At 53.7% G+C, this 21,756-nt stretch overlaps 1 protein-coding gene across 4 annotated transcripts in view; it reads left to right on the top strand.

Annotated features, from left to right (window-relative positions):
• The window catches only part of RASGEF1C (RasGEF domain family member 1C), a 108,767-nt gene that overhangs the window by 68,074 nt on the left and 18,937 nt on the right, over positions 1-21,756 (top strand). For all 4 annotated transcript variants that reach the window (XM_032158901.2, XM_032158900.2, XM_058440231.1 and 1 more), the window contains exons 4-10: positions 278-415; positions 8,081-8,281; positions 9,011-9,085; positions 16,844-16,933; positions 18,513-18,615; positions 19,095-19,174; positions 19,257-19,352. In XM_032158901.2, the coding sequence (XP_032014792.1) occupies positions 278-415; positions 8,081-8,281; positions 9,011-9,085; positions 16,844-16,933; positions 18,513-18,615; positions 19,095-19,174; positions 19,257-19,352 (783 nt within the window). The remainder of the gene's footprint in view (positions 1-277; positions 416-8,080; positions 8,282-9,010; positions 9,086-16,843; positions 16,934-18,512; positions 18,616-19,094; positions 19,175-19,256; positions 19,353-21,756) is intronic.

Below are 21,756 nucleotides of genomic sequence, written 5' to 3'. Positions count from 1 at the left end.
GGACTCCGCACTCCCCGCAGCGCGAAGACTCCGGAGGGAGGACGGAGCCATCAACGGCAGAAAGGCCAGAGCAAGAGATGGCCCCGCCCAGAAATGTGTCCGTCCCCCTCCTCTCCCCGTGGGCGCCAAGCAGGATCGCAACCCCCCTCCCCTCCCTGGTACAGAGAGGGCACGAGGCCCTGCCTGCCCCGGCGGCCAGACCCGCAAGGACGCGCAGTGAGGCTCACGTGCCCGCCCAGCGCCCCTCACGAGCGCGGTGCCCCTCGCTTGCCCGCAGGCCCGGGTCCGGAAGTTCGGCCCCAAATTGCTGCAGCTGTTGGCCGAGTGGACCGAGACCTTCCCAAGGGACTTCCAGGAGGAGTCGACTATCGGGCACCTTAAGGACGTCGTGGGCCGCATCGCCCCCTGTGACGAGGTGGGCAGCCGGGCGGGGGTCGCGTCACCCTGGGCCACTCCCGTCCCAGGCCTGCACCTGTTCCCGGCCCGCACCCCAGGGCCCTCATCTCCCCAGCCTGCACACCACGGCCCCTCTAAATCCAGCCCCTTTCTGGCCCATCAAGGAATCAGGCACTGCCGAGCTGGGAGGGAACGCGGAGTCTGGTGACCTCTCCCTGACGGGTCTCACCAATGTCATCAGATGGCGGGTGAGAGAGACCCATTCATGGGCTCTTGGGGCCAGGTGGCCAGGCTGTTGGCCTCTGACCTACTAGGAGGGGCTGGCAGAGGCCTGTCCTGGGCCTTGGCCGTGGAGACCTCCCCCTCCTGCCCCTGCCCCTGCCCCACTTCCCGTGCAAGAAGGGCTGGGCTGGTGGTCAGTGCTACTAGGCAGGGACCCGCAAATCAGGGCCAGGGAAGAGCGTCTACAGGATGAACAAAAAAACAGTAGCAGGGAAAATGGCCCACACCTGTCCATGCAGATTCTCCCGGGATCCTCTCTGCCTCCAGGGGTAAGCTGCAAACCTTCAGGGTAGGGGCAGGGGAGGGGACAAGACCTCACCCCTGCAGTTAAACCACACCAGGTAAACACAGCCCTTGCCCTCAGGAACCCCAGTGGCTTGGGAGGCCTTGGGTGTGCTGGGCATCAGGTGCTGCTGTGGCCCACACCCGCTTTGCCCTCCCAGCTGTGTTACTCTGAGGAGAGCACTGAAGGGTCTCCAAGCCTCACTTCCCTTATGGGCGAACGGAGGACAAAAATCTTCACCTCCCAGGATTATGGAGACAGACGTCTCCTGGTGTGTTTAGAAGGGGCAAGTTTATCAGCATCCCGGAATGCCACTGTGGGCAGCACTGGTGTAGCATTACCTGGAAGGGGGAAACGTGGGCGGGGGCGCATGTTGGTCATCCTGGAAGGAAACGGAACATGGCAAGCTGGTAGCTGGTGACATGCCGCAGAGTAGGTCTGGACATGGCAGAAGAGCTGCGTGTGAGACAAGGGAAAACTTCCAACACAGGCTGGGCAACAGGAAGCTAAACGCCCACGGCAGACATCACTCAGCCTCTGAGGGAGGCACTGCCCGGGGTCACTTCACACAGCAGGCAAGTGACTCAGAACTGAGCAGGCAAGTTCTGAGGCTCAGTGAGATGAGGGCGGTTTCCTCTTCCTCCTCCCCGCACTTCTCCCCACCTCTGTTCTGCTCCTCACCCCCTCCTCTTCCTCCTCCGCATCCCCTAATCCATCTCGAGATTGTGACATTTGGCTTAGGCTGCAGCACAAAACAGGGCCAGGGAACAGTTGATGATTGGATGGGCGGGGAATGGGGACAGTGGAAACGGGATGGGGTGCTGGCTGACTGGCTGGGAAGACATTTGGCTACTTTTATAGATGAATGTGGGAAAGAATAGGTGACTGGGTAATTGGATAGGCAGGTGGATGCATGGGGTAAGTGGATGTGGAAAGATTAATGGAAAGAAGAGAGGGAGAAATGTAGGAAGGGTGGACAGGTGGGTGGGTGGATGGGTGAATAGGTGGAGAGGAAGGTAGATGGGTGGGTGGGTGGATGGGTGAATAGGTGGAGCGGAAGGTGGATGGGTGGTTGAATAGTTGAACAGAAGGTGGATAGGTCAGTGGGTGGGAGGTTGAATAGATGGAGGGGAAGGTGGCTGGGTGGGTGGGTGGATGAGTGAATAGATGGGAGGGGAAGGTGGCTGGGTAGGTGGGTAGATGGGTGAATAGATGGAGGGGAAGGTGGCTGGGTGGGTGAGAGGGTGAATGTTAGATAGGAGGGGAGCAAGGGTAGATGAGTGAATTGATGGTTCTGTTGGCGGGTTGGGGGCCACTGTAAGAGAGAGGTGTGTGACAGCAGCTGAGTGAAGAGATGGGGACAGGTGGATGGGGATGGATGAGTAGAAGTGCGTGGTGGACTGATGGGTGGGCAAGTGGATTTGTGAGTGGGCAGATGTTAGAAGGAAGGAAGGGGAGAGGAGTGAATTGATGGATCTGGGGTAGAGCACTGTATAAAAGAGGAGGTGGGTGGTAGCACGTGGCTGGAGAAGAGGTGAGTGTGGGGATGGTGGGTGCTGGGTGGATGGTATGTGGGGAGTGAGGCCCCGGTCTCTTGTTTTGTTCCCTTTGACCCCCAAGGGTCAGCAGTGAGGTCTGTCATATGACCAGGCAGATGTGACCTGCCTGATGTTGGAGCCATGTCTCGGTGGTGGGGCTGGGGTAAGCCCTGGCCTGGTTCCCCTCGGGAAACTAGTAGCACCTGTCTACCTGGAGAACCCACAGGTCTGTCACCAGGCTGTGTAGTGTGGACTGGAATAGGAGTTCCCCAGTCCCAACCTAGGCCCCGGCCAGGGGTGCTTCCGCATGTCTCTGGTGACCTCAAGTTGCCCTTCCACAAAAAAGCACGCACCAAAGAGGACCTTCTCCGGGCACTGCCTCTCCTCACTGGGCGCTGCTGTGGACTATGGGTTGTTCCCCTCCTGGTGCAGAATGGTTCGGGCTGGAAGAGCCCTGGACCAGAATGATGAGGCGGCGCCTGAGACCCAGCCTGAACCCACCCAGATCCAGACTCAGAAACCACAGCTGTGTGACCTCAGGCAAGGTGCTCTGCCTCTCTGAGCCAGTTTCCTTATTGGTAAAACAGGATAATACCTGTCCCCACCACGCAGCTCTGCAGCGAGGAGTCCCTGAAGTCAGGTGCGCGCTTGCTTCAGCGCTCAATCAACGAGGGCTATGAGGAGAACAGATGGTTCCCCAAATCAGGCATATGAGCGTTGTTTCTTAAGTTTTACAGAACTTTCACTGTGAAACATTTCCAACATGCAAAAGTGAAGAATGGTTACCATGCCCTCCTCTGTCCTCATCACCCAACTCCAACAATAATATTTTGCTGAACTGGTTTGTCCTGTCCCCTCACACATTTTGCTTTCCCACAAGTTAGCTGTAAGCAAACCAGAGACGTAGGCTTTGCTTCCAAAATATTTCAGCATTATCTTTTTGAAAGATTTCTCACACAAGGGTGGAATAAAAGGACAGAAAGTGCTGTGCACAAGATAATGAGGTGAGCGCAGGTCTTTTTAGAGCTGTGTGTCTTTGGGCAAGTTACTTAATCTCTCTGGGCCGTGTCTTTCTGTAAAAGGGAGGGTGATCATTCCTCCCCCACAGGGCTGTGAGAGAACAACAGAGCTCAGGGCTGCAGAGGAGACAGCAGTGGGCTCCCCATCAGAGTGACAGTGAAAGGTGGCACCTTCCTCTTTCCCCCGCCCACTCCCATGTCGTCACTGTGCTCCACACCAGCTCTCGGCAGCTGGAGCAGCACTGGAGAGGGACTGAGGAGGCCACTCTCCATGACCGTGGTTCTGGGGACTCCCGGGAATTCCTTCCCAGCATCGGGCCACCCTGTGCTGGGCAGGGGACCCAGAGGAGTGTCATGGCCAGCCCAGCCTTTGTGGGGCTCCCGGTAGGTTGGACACAGTAGTTAGAGCTCAGGGAGGCCAGTGCCAAGGCCGAAGGAGGCTCAGGGAGCCAGGGAGGACCCCAGTGCTCTGGCCATACCCATTGGGCCTGCCACAGAGGAGGCCGACTCCACAGGCAGCACCTCTCCGAGGACTGGTCTTGCTTGCTTTTTTTTTTTTTTTCTGAGACGGAGTCTCACTCTGTCACCCAGACTGGAGTGCAGTGGCGTGATTTGGCTCACTGCAACCACCACCTCCTGGGTTCAAGCGATTCTCCTGCCTCAGCCTCCTGAGTAGCTGGGATTACAGGCATGCGCCACCACGCCCAGCTAATTTTTGTATTTTTAGTAGAGACGGGGTTTCGCTATGTTGGCTAGGCTTGTCTCGAACTCCTGACCTCGTGATCTGCCCTCCTCGGCCTCCCAAAGTGCTGGGATTACAGGCATGAGCCACCGCGCCCGGCCTGGTCTTGCTTTCTAACTCGCCCACACAGACTGTCTGGGGAACTGACCACCGCCCTCTGAGGCTCCCTCTGTGGCAGAGGTGGCAGAAAGCTGACATAGAGGACAAACCAATGGAGGGAGCAGACCCCCAGGAGCCTCATTAGCTCGTGCATCAGCTTTCTGCCACCTCTGCCTGTTATTTAGTAGGCAGGAGGACATTGGCCCTAAGCTGGCTCAGGAGGGGTCTCCTAGAATTTCAGAGAACAGAGGCCCGTGCTCATCTGGCCTCATCTGGTCAGGGACAGGGATTCCAGCTGTGAAATGCCCAGTCCAAGGAGCTTGGAGGCACCTGGAGAGCCGTGGCTGCCACCCAGGCGACCGTCGGACGACTCTGCATTCACACCCGGCTCTGTGGGTGCAGCAGATGGCTTGTGGAAATAGAAGGAAAAGCGGCTCCAGACCTCCCAGCCTCCCGGGCAGCCTCCCAGCTATGATCAGTGCGGAGAGAGGGCTTCAGCCCGAGGCAGGAGGGGCAAAGCGCTGTTCCACCCCAGCGCGGCCTGGTGCTCCATACACGTGGACCCACGACAGTGACAAGGGAATGCCTTGACACGCCCGGTGGCTTATGTCTCTGGCCCTGCCCTTATCTACCAGCGAGATCTCCGAGCTCCTATCCACGAGTGTGTAGAAATCAGTGAGAAAATGAGAGGAGGCCAAGGAGCAGGGCAGACAGCACCCACACACTCAGAGGGGGCACAGAAGAGTCAGGAAAGAACAAACAAGCTAGAACCTAACATCACTGGAAAAATCGAAATAAATTAGCAAGCAGGAAAGGATGATTATTTGAAATGAATATTGGTTCATTCAACAGTAACAAATCTTGCTAAAGTATCTGCATTTTAAAAAAAATAAGGCAATCACGTGGCCCTATCAGGGGGTAGGCACAGACACCCTGCAGCCTTGACTTTGGCACAGGCCTGCAGTCTGCCCTGACACCCTGCTGGAGAGAGCGTCAGCCTGTCAGCAGGTGAAGGTGGTGTTGATCCACGCATTCAGCAGACGCTGGTGGACGCCTCCTGTGAGCCAGCTACGGCCCTGCATGAACACAGGGCAGCCGGCAGTTGGCTGTGTGGAGCTTGTGGTACAGGGAGAGGAGATGCACTGAACAGAATCATTTCCCCAACAGCTCTAAAAGTGGTGTGGCAGAAGGGCTCACAGCACTGAACACCAATGGCCTGTCTGGGAAAACAGCACTTGAGCTTCGGTCCAGTGGATGAGGAGAACATGCCAGAAGGAAGAAAGCTGTCCAGATCCTGCCGGGAACATGGGGAGGGTGGGAAGGAGTCAAAGGGGCGGAAGAGTGACCTGTGTCCAGAGCACAGAAGGGGAGCAAGGGCGCATAGAGGCCACCAAGCCTGGCCAGAGCTGACCTCGGGGCCTCGGAGTCACGCCAGGACTCCTATCTTTGCACAAGCCATGGAGGCATTTTCAGGAAGAGGGAGGCAGCGATCAGATTTGCATTTTGAACGACCACTCTGGCTGCAGGGTGGAGAGAAACCGGCATGGATGCACTGGGGGCATTAAGGAGGCCAGTGCAGCCAGAGAGACGACAGTGGCCTGGCCTCCAGAGACAGTGGTGGGATGCGCAGAAATAGAAGAAAATGAAATAGAGAAGGGTGGCGATGGCCTAGACGGGCATGAGGGAGAGGGCGGGGTCGAGGATGGCACCAAGCCTGTGTGTCTGGTGGCCAAAGTGCTATCCCCCAACACTGGGAATACCAGCTTTGGACAAGGAGAGCTGACCTCCATTTGCTGTGCTGGGCAAACAGAGGACCGTGGGCCATATGACTGTGGAGATCAGAGGGAGACTGCAGGTGTGAACCAGAATAGCCAGGAGCTAAGTAAGAGTGAGAAGAGAGGCCTAGACCGAGCAGGAAGAACCCCGAACCCCAGCATCTCACGATGGTGAACACAGGCAAGCCTGCAGACAGCCCAAGGCAGGAGCAACCAGGAGGCTGAGGCGGAGGTGGCCAAGGAAGACGCAGCCTGAGGAACAGCCACTGGCTTGGTGACAGGAGGGCCCAACGAATTGACTGATGGGAGTGGCAGCCAGGTGAAGTGATCCAGGAGTGAGGAGACGAAACAGCAGGTGTAGCCACTCGTGGGACTCTGACTATGCCTGGGAGAGAGATGGGAGGTCAGTGGAAGGGCCAGGGCCCACGGGGGACTGGCCGTGCCCCCCAGGGCTGGCAGTGGCTGAGCCCCGCTCCCCATCTTCCCAGCACTCAGATGAAGCCCCGGGAGGCAGTGTGCTGACCACAGTTTTGGACAAAGCCTTCCTGAGAGGGGTCGTTCCTTCCATGGGCAACAGATAGAAGAGTCGGACAACTGCCCAGCTAACTAGTGGGCGCCTTCTGCACTTGGCCCCTGTGCTCTGAGAGTTAGGCTTAGGGTTAAGCCACCTCCTGTCCCATTCCTCCCATCTGAGGCTCTGCTACAGCTGCCTGTGGCCACTCCACAGGGAAGCACTGCCATAGGAGTGCCAGACGACTCCCAACCCTGCCACCAGAGCACAGGGCTCCAGCGTCCTCAGACAGCAGCAGCACCCCAGGGTCCTGTCTGAGGCTCCCCAGAGCAATCGGAGCCCCCAGACCCTCACAGCCTGCATACAGATGCCACACCTGCCCACCGCTCACTGCAGGCTCTGTGTGTCTCAAAATCGTGTGAAGGAAAACTCCCTGCCATCTCTGAAGTGACCTGATGATGCCGACTGCCCACCGCTCGTTAGTTCCCGGGGCCTCTGGGAGCAGCAGCCTGTCCAGTCAAGGCGCGCCATCGCTGGGGACCAGGCTCCAGCTCCCACCACTGCCTCTGCCAGTGCCCAGGCCATCTCCTGGCTGTAGGGGGGTTGCATCTCACTCTGTGAGTTAGACCAAACCCCTTGAGGACGTGAGGATGTCTCCCTTAAACCCAGCCAGTCTGATGGCTCTTCCTTGGAAATAGGGGTTTCTGAGGGGAAATCATGTGGCCCAAAGCAAGCGCCCGTGCGTCTGAGCTGGCTGGTGGGGGTGAGCACTTCCTGCGCACCCACTGTGTGCCCAGAGCAGGGCTGGGCTCTCGTAGCACACAGGCGGCAGCACAGACCTCGCAGCCCTGTGCAGCAGTGTTTCCAGTGTGGGAGGAAACGAACCCCACTGTCTCGACAGCGGTTCTATCAGGGAAGTCGCACAGGGTGACCTGGACGAATACTGCTGGGAGCAGAGGCCAGGACAGCACAGCTGGTCGGGGAAGGCCGAGCTGGGCCTGGGAGATAACAGAGTCCCCATTAAAGCCAAGCCAAATGCCAGTCGTCTGCGCAGGGCAGGGCCCATGCCATGTCTCCCTCCTCTCTCCCTTTCTCTGGCTTCCTGGCCATGCCCACCCCAGTCTACCCCATGCCCCAGACAGCTGCCCCCGGCCCCCGTCACCCTCCCTGACGTGTGCTCCTCTTGGCTCCCACCCACAGATGGGAAGCCCTGCAGCCTTCACCCCAGATCCCTTGCCAGGTGGCCCCAATCTGGCCGGGACTGGGTCCTGTTTTGGGGTGGGGGCAGGTCCTGGCCCCTGTGCTGGTACCTGGCCTCTTCTCCAGAGACCCTGAGGAAAAGACCCTCCCTTTGGAGCCCAGGAGGCTGCCTGGCTCCAGTGTTAGAGATGCAGAGATGGGTGTTCAGGCCTGAGTGCCCCTTTCCATCCCCCAGGCATACCGGAAGAGGATGCATCAGCTTCTACAGGCTCTGCACCAGAAGCTGGCGGCTCTGCGCCAGGGGCCCGAAGCTCTGGTGGGTGCCGACAAGCCCATCTCCTACAGGACCAAGCCACCAGCCTCCATCCACAGGGAGCTCCTTGGTGTCTGCAGCGACCCCTACACACTGGCCCAGCAGCTGACCCACGTGGAACTGGTGAGCCTGTGCAAGCCACCTTCCTCACCCGGGATTCAGCAGGACCCACACAGATACACTGTGCCCTCCCTGGCTTCCCAGAGCAGCCCCACAAGCGTGTGAAGGAGGCCCTGGCCTAGCCTCGAGCACGCACTGGGCTCCTTGTGGATGCAGAGGCCAAGGGCCCACCCCAGGGAGAGGGAGGCTGGGGCGGCTTCTCCCCTTTGAGACTGAGGGTCGATGGCGCCCTCCCTGCTCTCCAGGCACCCTTCCAGCGCGCTCCCATGCGCGGGCTCATGTCTCCGTCACCTGGCCAGGCAGGCCCTGTACACAGAGGAAACTAAGGCCCAGAAAGGTGAAGCGACGTGCCAACGTCACACAGCAGAAGGGACAGAGCCAGGGTTTGATTCTGCCCCAGATGCCATGCTCCTGGCCACCAGCGCCTCCACCCCGCGGAGGAAGCAGGCCACGGCAGTTACCCAGTGTGGAGCCTGGTTTCCCCGCGCGTCACGCCCTGTAGCATTGCTCCCTGCCCCCATGAACCGGGAAAGGAGGGGGGCTGCCTCCTCCAGGGAAGGCGCTGAGCTCTGTGACAACCCAAAACAGGGTCTCCAAGCCCCAGTGTGGAGGGCAGTTGCAGAGTGACTGCTGTGAGGAGGACTAGGGGCTGGGGCGCCACGGCAGGCCCCCCGGTCGACACCCCCTCCCCATACCTTCCCTCTTTTACCCGCTCTTCCCCCTTCCCCGCAGGAGCGGCTGCGGCACATCGGGCCGGAGGAGTTTGTCCAGGCCTTTGTGAACAAGGACGCTCTGGCCAGCACAAAGGTAGGAGGCTCTTACGGGCTGTCCCAAAAGTGACCCTCACCCAGTGACTGGCCGCTCTCGGGGGAGCCCGCGAGCCTTCTCGGGGCGAGCGCTGGAGTGGCCCAGAGGGGGACAGGTGGGCTCCGGGGGGCCCTGCCCACTCCGCCACGCCCTTCCAGCTCGGGGGCGGACCACGACAGCCGAGTCCCGAGTCGCCGGAAAGCCTGGGGGCTGGACGTGCAGGGCGTGGGGGTCACCCACCCAGCGAGGGCGGAGGAGTGGGCGAGGAACCAGGCCGTGGGCCGCGCTGCTCGGGTGGGCCAGGACCCTGGGCAGGGAGGAGGGTGGAGGCCCCCTGGCGCGCTCCGGGACCCCGTGCACCTTCTCGGTGCGTTTCGGTGGGCGCCGGTGCCCTCCAGCGGCCACGCGGGGAAGCGCGGGTTGCTGCGCGCTGCCCGGGCTGGGTAAGGGAACTCCCGGGGCCAGGTGCTCAGGACACAGCCCACGCGCCCGGATTTCGATCCCGCCCTTCTGGGAGCCCAGCCAGCAGGGTGCCGGTGTCTCCAACGGGCTAAATCCAAACCGGAATTGCAAACATTGTGCCTTCTGCCCTCACACCTAATAAAAGTACAAACTAAATATGAGATTGCCTTTTCACTTCTCAGATAAGCAAAAATCACCTAGTAGGTTAGACACATTGTGGAAGGCACACTCCACGTGGCTGCTGGGTGAAGCTGGCGCAGCCACTTTGGAGGGGAGACTGGCACTAGCATCAACGCTTTAAATGGACTTTCTTGACCCCAACTTTCCATTACTACGAATTTATCCCACAGATACACACCCACGTACACGAACATGCACGGACGAAGATATTTGTGATAGACAATGTTTATTATGGCCAAACACTGGGGGCAGATTGCCTTATCACCCATGGGGACTGGATTACAAATTATGAAACATCTATAACTAGAATGCTGTACAGCTATGAAAGGGAATAAGGTGGACGGAACAATCTCCAAGACCCATCCCTCCAGGCACTGAGAGAAAACGGTAGAGGGAAGAGCAGGGGCAAGAGTGTGTGACCATTTGGGTAACAAAAAAAGAGGGTAACACAAAACCATGTGTGTTGCCTGTGTCCGTATGCACTCTCTAGGAATGCTGACTGCTCTGGGAATTCTGAACAACTGTGGTGCTGGGATGCTGGGAAGCAGGAACGGGAGGGAGATTTTCTTTTCTTTTTTTTTTTTTTTTTTGAGACAGAGTCTTGCCGTCGCCCAGGCTGGAGTACAGTGGAGCGATCTCGGCTCACTGCAAGCTCCGCCTCCCGGGTTCACGCCATTCTCCTGCCTCAGCCTCCCCAATAGCTGGAACTACCGGCGCCCGCCACCACGCCCGGCTAATTTTTTTGTATTTTTAGTAGAGACGGGGTTTCACCGTGTTAGCCAGGACGGTCTCGATCTCCTGACCTCGTGATCCACCCGCCTCGGCCTCCCAGAGCGCTGGGATTACAGGTGTGAGCCACCGCGCCCGGCCGAGATTCTTACAAGATTGTTTGGGGCCATTTCCAAATATTACTTTTTTATTGTGAAATACATCAAGATGACATTTGTTTATCCCCCCACTATAGATGAACATTTGTGTGTCTGGCTTTTTGCTGCTATAAATATTCCCGCAGTGGACATTCTTACACCCGCGTCCTGGTATACGTGAGTGCACATTTTCTCTAGGGTGTCCGTTCTCAAAAGGCTCAGGATCCCTTTAGACTCTTAAAAGTTATTAAGGACCCCAATTAACTTTTGATTATATAGATTATATTTATCAATATTTATATTAGCAATTAAGATTAACTTTTTTTTTGGGACGGAGTCTCACTCTTGTCACCCAGGCTGGAGTGCAGTGGTGCGATCTCGGCTCCCTGCAACCTCCACCTCCCGGGTTCAAGCGATTCTCCTGCCTCAGCTCCCCCAAATAGCTGGGACTAAAGGTGTATGCCACCACACACGGCTAATTTTTGTATTTTTTAATTTTTTTTTAATTTTTATATTTTTATTAGAGACGGTGTTTCGCCATGTTGACCAGGTTGGTCTCAAACTCCTGAGCTCAAGTGATCCACCCACCTGGGCCTCCCAAAGTGCTGGGTTTACAGGCATGAGCCACTGAACCTGGCTCTAAGATTAATTTTTTAAAATATTTATTCAAAAATAACAATAATAGCCAAGCAGTGGCCCATGCCTGTAGTCCCAGCTACTCAGGAGGCCCAGATAGGAGGACTGCTTGAGCCCAAGAGTTCAAGTCCAGCCTGGGCAACATAGATAGCAGGAACCCATCTTTCTAAAAACAAAACAATAAAAACCCATTACATGGTAATGTAAATAACATATTTTATGAAAAATAATTCTTTTTCCACAATAGGAAATTACTGAGAAAAGTGGCATTGTTTTATAGTATTTTTTACAAATCTCTTTATTGTCTGACTTAATAGAAGACAGCTGGATTCTTTTCTCTGCTTCTGCATTCTGCCTCTTGACATAGTTTTTTGGTTGAAGAAAATCCAACCTCACACCGATAGGTACCTGGAAAAGGGAGGAGTATTTTACCACCTTTTCACATAATTGTGAATATGCTTCTTTGATACCACACTAAAACTCAGCAAGTGATAGCTTTGTAAGATTAACTACAACATGAAATCTGAAAAGATGTCAGTGAACTTTCTGTACTCTGACGTTGAAAGCCGTTGGTCTGTCTTGAATCTTGGTGCACGATTTTGTGACATCATACATTGGTCATGCAGGAAAATATGGGTTCACTGTGTCAGGCAGATCTTCCAAATGCTGGCACGTTTCACTGTACAACATTTTAGAAATCACATGATTATTGGCCGGGCGCGGTGGCTCACGCTTGTAATCCCAGCACTTTGGGAGGCCAAGGCGGGCGGATCACGAGGTCAGGAGATCGAGACCATCCTGGATAACAAGGTGAAACCCCATCTCTACTAAAAATACAAAAAAATTAGCCGGGCATGGTGGCGGGCACCTGTAGTCCCAACTACTCGGGAGGCTGAGGCAGGAGAATGGCGTGAACCCGGGAGGCGGAGCTTGTAGTGAGCCGAGATTGTGCCACTGCACTCCAGCCTGGGCGAGAGAGCGAGACTCCGTCTCAAAAAATAAATAAATAAATAAGTACAGGACTCCATATTTTTCCATTACCTCAAGTGTGTATTTATTGTATGTCCTGTCTGCTTGTTGCTGGTTTAATGAATGTAATTTACTTTTGTATATCAAGTTTAAATTTGACAACATTGTAAATTCTTATTAATTCTATTAATTTGTATTCTTTGGGGTTTTTCACGTAGACAAGTACATCTGAGAGTAATGACAGTTTTGTTTCCTCCTTTCCAATCCTTATTCTTTTTAGTTCAGTGGTAGTCACAGAATAGAACCCTCCACTAACAGGAAGTAGACAAGAGTGATAGATAGACTTTAATCTACCATTTTAAATCTCTGAAATGTTGAGATTGTTTGTTATTGCAGAGTAACACTGCCCAATCTAACTTTTTTGTTTTTTTTGTTTGTTTGTTTGTTTTCTTGAGACGGAGTTTCAGTCTTGTTGCCCAGGCTGGAGGGCAATGGCGTGATCCCAGCTTACTGCAACCTCCGCCTCCCGGGTTCAAGTGATTCTCCTGCCTCAGCCTCCCGAGTAGCTGGGATTACAGGCATGTGCCACCATGGCTGGCTAATTTTGTATTTTTAATAGAGACGAGGTTTCTCCATGTTGGTCAGGCTGGTCTCGAACTCCCGACCTCAGGTGATCCGCCCGCCTTGGACTCCCAAAGTGCTGGGATTACAGGTGTGAGCCACTGCGCCCGGCCTAACTTATTGTGCTACCTTGCACCTCTGATACAATGTCAAATAGAAGTATTGATAGCTGGCATCCTTATTTTGTCCTGATTTTCAAAGGAATGCTTTTAACGTGTCCCAATAGAGTATGATGTTTGCTACAGGAGTTCTTTAGATGTCTGTTATCAGCTGAAGGAAGTATCCTGTTCCTTCCTAGTTTTCTGAGAATTCTCATCATGAATGGTTGTTAAATTTCATTTATTTTTTCTGGATCTGTTACTCACATATTCTCTTCTCCTTTAAACTGTTAGCTGATTATTTATATTAGTTTTTAAAATAAATGTTTGTTTGTGTGTTTGTTTTGGGTTTTTTATTGTTGTTGTTGTTATTGTTGTTTTTGAGACAGAGTCTTGCTCTTTTTCCCAGGCTGGAGTACAGTGATGTGAACACAGCTCACTGCAGCCTCAACCTCCCGGGCTCAAGTGATCCTCCTGCCTCAGCCCCCCAAGTAGCTGGGACTACAGGCACATGCCTCCATACCTGGCTAATTTTTGTATTTTTTGTGGAGACAGGGTTTCCCCATGTTTGCCCTGACTGGTCTGGAACTCCTGAGCTCAAGAGATCTGCTTGCATTGGCCTCCCAACGTGCTGGGATTGCAGGTGTGAGCCACCTCACCTGGCCTGGTTTTTTATTGCTGCTGTTGTTGTTGTTTGAGACGGAGTTTCGCACTTGTTACCCAGGCTGGAGTGCAATAGCACAATCTCAGCTCACTACAACGTCCGCCTCCCAGATTCAAGAGATTCTCTTGCCTCAGGCTCCCAAGTAGCTAGGATTACAGGCGCCCACCACCAAGCTCAGCTATTTTTGTATTTTTAGTAGACAGGATTTCACCATGTTGGTCAGGCTGTTCCTGAACTCCCGACCTCAAGTGATCCACCCTCCTCGGCCTCCTAAAGTGCTGGGATTACAGGTGTGAGCCACTGCGCCAGGCTGTTTTTTTAATCAATGTTGAACCAACTTTGCATTTCTGAGATAAACGAAACTGGGATAAATGAAATCATTATCTTTTTCACACATCCCTGGATTTGGTTTGCTAATGTTTTAGGATTTCTGCAACTATAACCGTCAGTGAGACTGAACTGTTATTTCCCTTTCTGACACTGTTCTTTTTCGTCTTCGTTTCTCTTACTCTGTTCTCTATTCTTCCTGAAAGACTGAATTACTTGTTCTTGGAGCATTTTGTAGAATTAGCCAGTGGAACCATCTAGGCTTGGTATTTTCTTTGAGGGATGACTTTCATGTACTGATTCAAGGTTAGTCTTGTTTGTTTCTTTGTTTATTCTTGTTATTGGTTTAATGGTTATAGGACTATTTAGGTTTTATGTTTCTTCTTTAGTCTGTTTTGTGATTTACGTTTTTCTAGGAATTTGGCCATTTCCCCCAAGTTTCCAAATTTATAGACATAAAATTATTTGTAATATTCTCTAAGTATCTTTTTAATTTCTTCACATCCACATTGATCCATCTCTAGTATTTTGATTATTTACACCTCTCTTTGTTTCTTTATCAATCTTATCCAAGGTCCATCAATTTTATTAATGTTTTCAAATAAAGATCTTTTGACTTTGTTGATTCTGTAGATTGTAGTTTTTTTACCATTTCATTTCTTTCTTCTCTACTCTTTATTATTTCTTTCTATCTACTTCCTTTGGATTTATAGTGTTATTCTTTTTCTAGTTTCTTATGTTGGATGTTCAGCTTGTTTTTATCCTTCTTTTCTAATAAAAGCATGAAAGGTGATTTCTCTTTACATAAATTTTTATTTACAGCCTCCAAGTTTTATTTTTTAACATTTTCATTATCATTCTAATTCCATTATGATTTCATCTTTGAAATATAGATTATTTTAAAAAAATTTTAAGTTTCTGAACATTTGAAAAGAATGCATATTCTCAAGTAATTAAGTTCAAGTTTCCATATTTATTTATTACTTCAAATTGTGTTGTCCAGATTCATATTCATCCTGGGTTTCGTTCTGTTTTTCTTTTTCAATCTCCCTAACCTATTAGTTACTGTCATGTGTGTTAAAATCTTCCATGTGACTGTAGGACTCAACTTCTCCTTATAAAGAACTTCACCTTTCTGATTATTTTTGCCTCCATATATTGAACCTATGCTACTAGCTGCAATCAAGTTTAGACTTGTGACATATCCCGATGAGCTGACCCTTTTATCATTATGCAGTTACTCTCTAATTTCTCCTAAAGCTTTTTGCCTTAGGGTCTTTTTTGTTGCCTTAAAGTCTATTTTGTTCGATGTTAATATAGTTATGTAATATTTATCAGATATATATTTTTTTTACTTATATCCTTGTGTTTGGAGTGTATCTCTTGAAAGTGGCAAGCAGCTGCAATATTTAATTACAATGTTGTCGTCACTAATCCATAGAATTTGTTCTTGCTATCTTCCATTGTACTGTAGAGTTATCTTCCTTATCTGTTTCTTTTTCCTCCTTCCTTTGCTTCTTTTGAATAAATAGGTCCCCCATTCCATCTTCCCTTCTATTTATTGAAAGTTACCCTGGCAGTTTTTTGGGGATTTTTTTTTGTTTTAGTTTTAGTTTTTTTTTTTGTTTTTTTTTAGATGAAGTTTCACTTTTGTTGCCCAGGCTGGAGTGCAGTGGCACAATCTCGGCTCACTGCAACCTCTGCCTCCCGGGTTCAAGCGATTCTCCTGCCTCAGCCTCCTGAGTAGCTGGGATTACAGGCACCCGCCACCACGCCCAGCTAATTTTTGTGTATTTAGTAGAGACGGGGTTTCATCATGTTGAACAGGCTGTTCCTGAACTCCTGACCTCAGGTGATCCGCCCGCCTTGGCCTCTCAAAGTGTTGGGATTACAGGCGTGAGCACCACGCTCGGCCCTACCCTGGCAGTTCTAACAAACACATTTGTGATAAGTTTCATCTTTTAAATGGTGGTATGTTATACAGTGGAAAGTTCTATATCCATTTAAAAATTTTGTTTCCAAAGGCTATGTTATGGCACAGGGAAAGGTTCGCATAGCAAAGCATGGGAATATATGTGGCTATGATAGATGTATGCATACACACAGCTGGTGCCTGTTACTCCCAGCAGCTGTGCCCTATAAAGTCCGAAGCACCGAATGAGTGAGTGAGCGCAGAACCGTTACCCCCAGGGGAAATGCAAGGTGCGGTTCCTGTGAGCCTCTCGTCACAATGCTTTCGCCAGCGGATCAATATATCACCTTGTTTTCTGTGTGCTTATATTTAAAGACATTACTTCATATAAATTATTGATTAATATTGATCTCATGGCCAACAGTGCTGTTACTCACAGCTGAACGCTGACGTTACACACATTTTCCCTGTGAGGCACAGAGCGGCCTTTGTGCGCGTGGGAACACTAGATGGCACTTCAGCACCATGCTTGTGGGCCTTTCTCAACAATGAAATTATCAGCAAAAAGCACAAAAATGCAAAGGGCGTGATGCTCAGTAGGCCAAGTCTGAGCGTGTGATGCAGGAGGACAGAGCATTGCTTAGCCTCCTCTGGAGACGCTCACGGACGCTCATGACTTCAATATTTTTGCCACCTTGTGCATGTGTACAGGTGACCACAAAAGTGACACAAGTCTTTGAGATTACAAATGCATTTTAGAGAGTAGGCAAATTTGCAAATCAGGATCCAGGAATAATGAGGTTCGTGTGTGTGTGTGTGTGTGTGTGTGTGTGTGTGTGAAGTTACATTTTAAAATGTATTTTTAAAAGGACTAAAAGGGTACATACCATATCGTTGGTATTTCTGGATGGTTTGGGGGTTTTGACATTTCCCAGTCGTAAGGATCATGAACTGACTTCATGTTCTAAAAGGTAATAGACAAAAAGGCTCAGAATGTGGTCCTGTGTGGTGTGTTTTTTCTAGCCCTGCTTCAGTGACAAGACCAGCAACCTGGAGGCTTACGTGAAATGGTTCAACAGGCTGTGCTACCTGGTGGCAACTGAGATCTGCATGGTGAGTAGACAGCCAGGGTGGCAGGCGGCCGGAGTCGGGGGCAGCCCACGGGGGAGGGAACCGGAAGGACACCTTGAGTCCTGTTCATTTCCAAGTCCAAGGCCAGGCTGGGCATCCCTCCGGGACTCCAGGTGACACCAGCTTCCCTGCAGTGACATTTCCCTCCAAGTAGAACCCAGGCCAGATCCACTGGCCGGCCAGGCACAGAGGGCGCTGGAGAGGGTTTGCTGAAGGAGTGAGAGGCTGTCACTCCCAGCCCCAGTGGCTCTGCTCTGTTCATCTGTGCCGGCCTGCCTGGGGCAGCCTGGCCTGCAACTGGCCTCGTTTGGCTGGTTCGGGACCTAGAGGTGGGCGAGATCCGACCTTTAAGCCTTGGGAGATGCACATAAAAGCCCATGGTTCTAGCTGCTCCTGGAAAGCACCGAGACTCAGCAGCGTGGCGCCAGACGTGCTTGTCACTGAGTCGCAGTCCCGCCTGGCCACACCCACCCGTCCTCCTCCTTGCAGCAGAGGGACCCTCCTCTGAACCCACTCTCTCACCTTAAGATGAAGCCCAGGGGGCTGCTCATCCCAGGGCCAGGCTGGAGGCAGTGCCGGGCCAGGCTGGGCTCTCCGCAGCAGGTGCTGAGACTGAGTATGGGGCACATGTTCATGAGGGGTCCACACCTGCGGAGAAGAGTAGAGAGGAGGCAGCCCCACGTGACGTGGCGACGGACACAGGAGTTGGCCTCTATCCCTCACGTGGCTCAGCCCCCATCACAGGGCAGGCCGCCCTTCAAAGGACAGGGCCAGCCTTGGGTGGGCAGCTCTCTGTGGCCAAGACAGCCCCTGGAAGGGGGTTTGGTGACACATCTCAGAGCACAACACCCCACTTCTTGGTGGCAGTAAAGACCCTTGCTGCAAGCAACACCTACCTGTGTGGAAAGAAGGCAACGCAGGCCCCACCGGCCCAGCCCACTTCCTACCCTCACACCGCTGGCTGCAGGTGAGAGGGCGGAGCCTGGGCGGAGCCTGGCCTGAACCCCTCAGGGTGCCAGCTGCGGCCCAGGATGGCCGGGGAAGGACACGGTGTGGTTCTGTGCATCACGGGGGTCTGAAGTCCCGAGCGCCTGGCCACAAACAAGGGTTTACCAGTCACGCAGTTGTTAGATGGAGAGAGCAGAGGGGCTGCTCGAGGGACAGGCCTCAGGGCCAGCTTGTACCCCAGTGAGAGGAGAAAGCCCAGGGCTGGGGGGAAGTGGGTGGGGCTCTCTAATTCAGGGAAGGAGTGGGGTGGGAGCTGAGGAGAGGGAGGAGGGCGCTGGAGGGGAGCCATGGAGCATCTCCTGAAGGTGCCTCTCAGCAGCTCCAGGGCTACAGGGGGTGCCCGTGCCCCCACCGGGCCCACCTAGCCCCCTCTGGCATTGGGCTCTGCTGGCTCGGCCCATGAAGCGCTCTGAGACCCTGTTTACCCTGAGCCTCAAGCGCCTCAGCTGAGCAGTGGGTTCAGAGAAGGCGAAGAGGGCCAGGTGAGGGGAGCGGGTCTGGTCAGGGCGGGGTGGAGGCGTGTCACCCTGAGGCTCTGCTGCCCTGTCCGCAGCCAGCCAAGAAGAAGCAGAGGGCCCAGGTGATCGAGTTCTTCATCGACGTGGCCCGCGAGTGCTTCAACATCGGCAACTTCAACTCCCTCATGGCCATCATCTGTGAGTGGGCTGGTCCGGGCCAGCAGTCCCCAGTGCACGGGCCCCCCCAGAGGTCGGAGTGGGTGCAGCCAGGCAGGCAGAGTGCAAGCCAGGGCCCGCCTCTGAGCAGCGGAGGGGCATGGGCCAGGCTGTCTGAAGGCTTGGGCAGCCCCATGTCCCCACATCAGAGGTCCTGGGGAGCCGTGCCTTTTGAGGCAAGCCCAGCCCCCTCGGGATGTTTAGTGAGGGCTTGGTGGGATGTCCGCAGACCCAGAGAGAACGAGGCCCAGTGCAGGTGCTCGGTACAGAATGGGACCAGCATGGTGGCAGCAGGCCCACCTGACCATGATGTCCACCAGCATCCCTCACCCACCCACCATGTGACAGGCCGAGCCCTGCAGACCCAAGCCCTGGTCAGGGTGCAGGCCAAGGGGCTGCAGCTACACAGAGGCGCCCCTGTCCCAGGAGCAGCCCTCTCCAACCCTCCCTCCCTCTTCCAGCCGGCATGAACATGAGCCCTGTCTCCAGGCTGAAGAAGACCTGGGCCAAAGTGAAGACGGCCAAGTTTTTCATCCTCGAGGTAAATGAGGCTGCTGGGCTGCCGGGTGCCTCCGGCCATCCCCTGGACAGAGCTGCCCACATGCCTCCCTGTCTCCATCCAGCACCAGATGGACCCAACGGGGAATTTCTGCAACTACAGGACAGCCCTGCGAGGGGCGGCCCACCGCTCCCTGACGGCCCACAGCAGCCGAGAGAAGGTAGGTCGCGGCCACGTTGGCCCCGGGGGGCAGCAGCAGGGAACCTGGGTGCTGGCTCAGAGTAACACCTGCTGCAGCTCCTGCCCCGCTGCAGCATCAGTAATAGACAGCCAGGTCTCCTTGCTTGCATGCCTCCAGTGTGGGGAACTCACCACCTCCCAAAACCTGAGGGAAGCCAGGCTCAGACAGCTCTGACTGACAGGAAGTGCTTCATGAGGGCCTGAAGCCGGGCTGCCTGGGCTCATCCTTCCTTGGGGGGCCACGCGAGTGAGGCCACTTCGTCTTCTGCTCACCAGTTCTTCAGAGCCCCCACGGCCCCTCCTCTCTCCTCCTGAGTCAGCGGCCCCAGACCTGCCCTGCCACACTACAGCTTCCAGGCTCCTCCCCACTTGGGGCCCTTTGGTCCCTAAACAGCTCCGTTTGTCAAAATCTCTTCTGTTTCAGATAAAATTGAGGTTCCAGGTACACAGGATCTTCCACCTCCCTGATTCTAAACGTAATACTTTTATTTATGTGGCCTCAGATCACATTTACATTTTTGGCAATCACTGAACCAAGCTTTTTCCTCACCCAAACTGCCTGTTCACAGCTCGTAATTTTTTTTTTTTTTTTTTTTTTTTGTTGTTGTTGATGGAGTCTCTCTGTGTCACCCAGGCTGGAGAGCAGTGGTGCAATCTTGGCTCACTGCAACCTCCACCTCCTGGGTTCAAGCGATTTTCCTGCCTCAGCCTCCCAAGTAGCTGGGATTATAGGTGTCCGCCACCACGCCCAGCTAATGTGTGTATTTTTAGTAGAGGCGGAGTTTCACCATATTGGCCAGGATGGTCTTAAACTCCTGATCTCAGGTGATTTGCTTGCCTCAGCCTTCCAAAGTGCTAGGATTACACGCGTGAGCCACTGTGCCCAGCCACAGGCTGTATTCTTCTATACCTGCATTTGTGGGGCCTTTGCTGACCTGAGCGATTTTATTTCTCCTCCAAATTCTACTCATGGCCTGTGGTACAGAGTCATGCACAGGCTCTGGGATTGCAGTGATCCTCTGGCTTGAAACCTGTCACCATCCTGATGATTAGGGTTGTTCATCTCTATGGAGAGGAAACTCCAAGACTTGCTGAACCTTTGAAGGCCTGTGCCATGCAGGAACGTTAGTGTAATCAGGTCCCTGCTGTGGTTCGTGGATGTCTGTCTCCAGCTTGAGGGATAATAGAACACGCTGTTGTTGTTGAAATTCAGGTCCCCCTGGAATTGCACTGGAGGAATGCCAGTGGGCAGGTTTGGGAAGCAAGCTGAGGTGTGCACGATTGTGCCATCTGCCAGGCCTTCTTGGCCCTCCACCCAAGGGGCAGACACCAGCCACACGGATGGCTCTGTCCTGTCCAGCTGGCCTTTCCTGTTCAGGCTGTGAGTGTGTCAGTGACTCTGGGTCCCAGGCAGGGGTCTGCTGCAGAGGGGAGCAGCACCCAGGGATGCGAGACCTCAAATCCCAGGGCAGGTGGGCGGCCCGCCAGAAACCAGAGCCCGGAAAGCCAGACAGCAGGGGCAGGAACCTCATGTCACTGAGCACCTGCCTCATTCCAGCCACTTGGCCTCCGTACCCCAACTGAATTCTGACAAACACTCTTTGGGGGCATCAGCATTGCCAATTCCCAGATCAGCAGACTGAGTCTCGGCGGGAGACCTCACTAGTCCAGTCACACTGCAGGTAGGTGGCAGAGCCAGGATCACACTCCAGCCTGTCTGGCTCTGAAGCTCGTGGTCTGCACACCACCAGGCTGACTCCTGTTCCCAGGCACTGGGTGTGTGTGGCGATCGCAGAGCGCTGGCTACAGGCCTAGGATGGATGCAGAGTCGGTGTACAGGAGCTTGGTGCTGAGCTGGGCTGGGAGCCGTCAGCCATGGCCTGGGCGCTCTGCACTGCTTCTTTCATCTCTGCTGGGACACGGGGGCTGTGGGGCAGGTAGACAGACTGGGATATGGGTGCCTGTGTTCTGAACCCCTTCCAGCTCTGGGTGCTGGGAGGCTGTGCATTGGTGCTGTAGGCAGGCAGCTTAGACCTGTGTGTTGACTTTAACCACATTCTCCTCTAACTTCCAGAGAGAGATGGGTCATGGGCTAGGCCCACAAAAGCTGCTTTATGGGTGGAGAGGGGTGGAGGGACAGAGGGAGGGAAGGAAGGAGGAAGGAGGAAGGGATACTTAGAGTCGTGCTCACAGCTTCCTGGCGCCCCAGCTGAGTTGATGGGGCCGGGAGATCTCGGTGGTCATGGCACTTTACGCTTCCTTCCTGTCTGTGGGCGGCTCCTGTCCGCCCCTCTCCCAGTCTGTGTCACAGGGCCCACTTATCTGAGTGACCTCCAAGCTGACCTGGGCTCTGATTAAACTTCTCACGTCAGAAGCAAGGGCAA

This window comes from Hylobates moloch, unplaced genomic scaffold (genome assembly GCF_009828535.3).
Source record: "Hylobates moloch isolate HMO894 unplaced genomic scaffold, HMol_V3 SCAFFOLD_6, whole genome shotgun sequence".
Classification (NCBI taxonomy): Eukaryota; Metazoa; Chordata; class Mammalia; order Primates; family Hylobatidae; genus Hylobates; species Hylobates moloch.
This window is presented reverse-complemented; position numbering and strand designations above follow the sequence as displayed.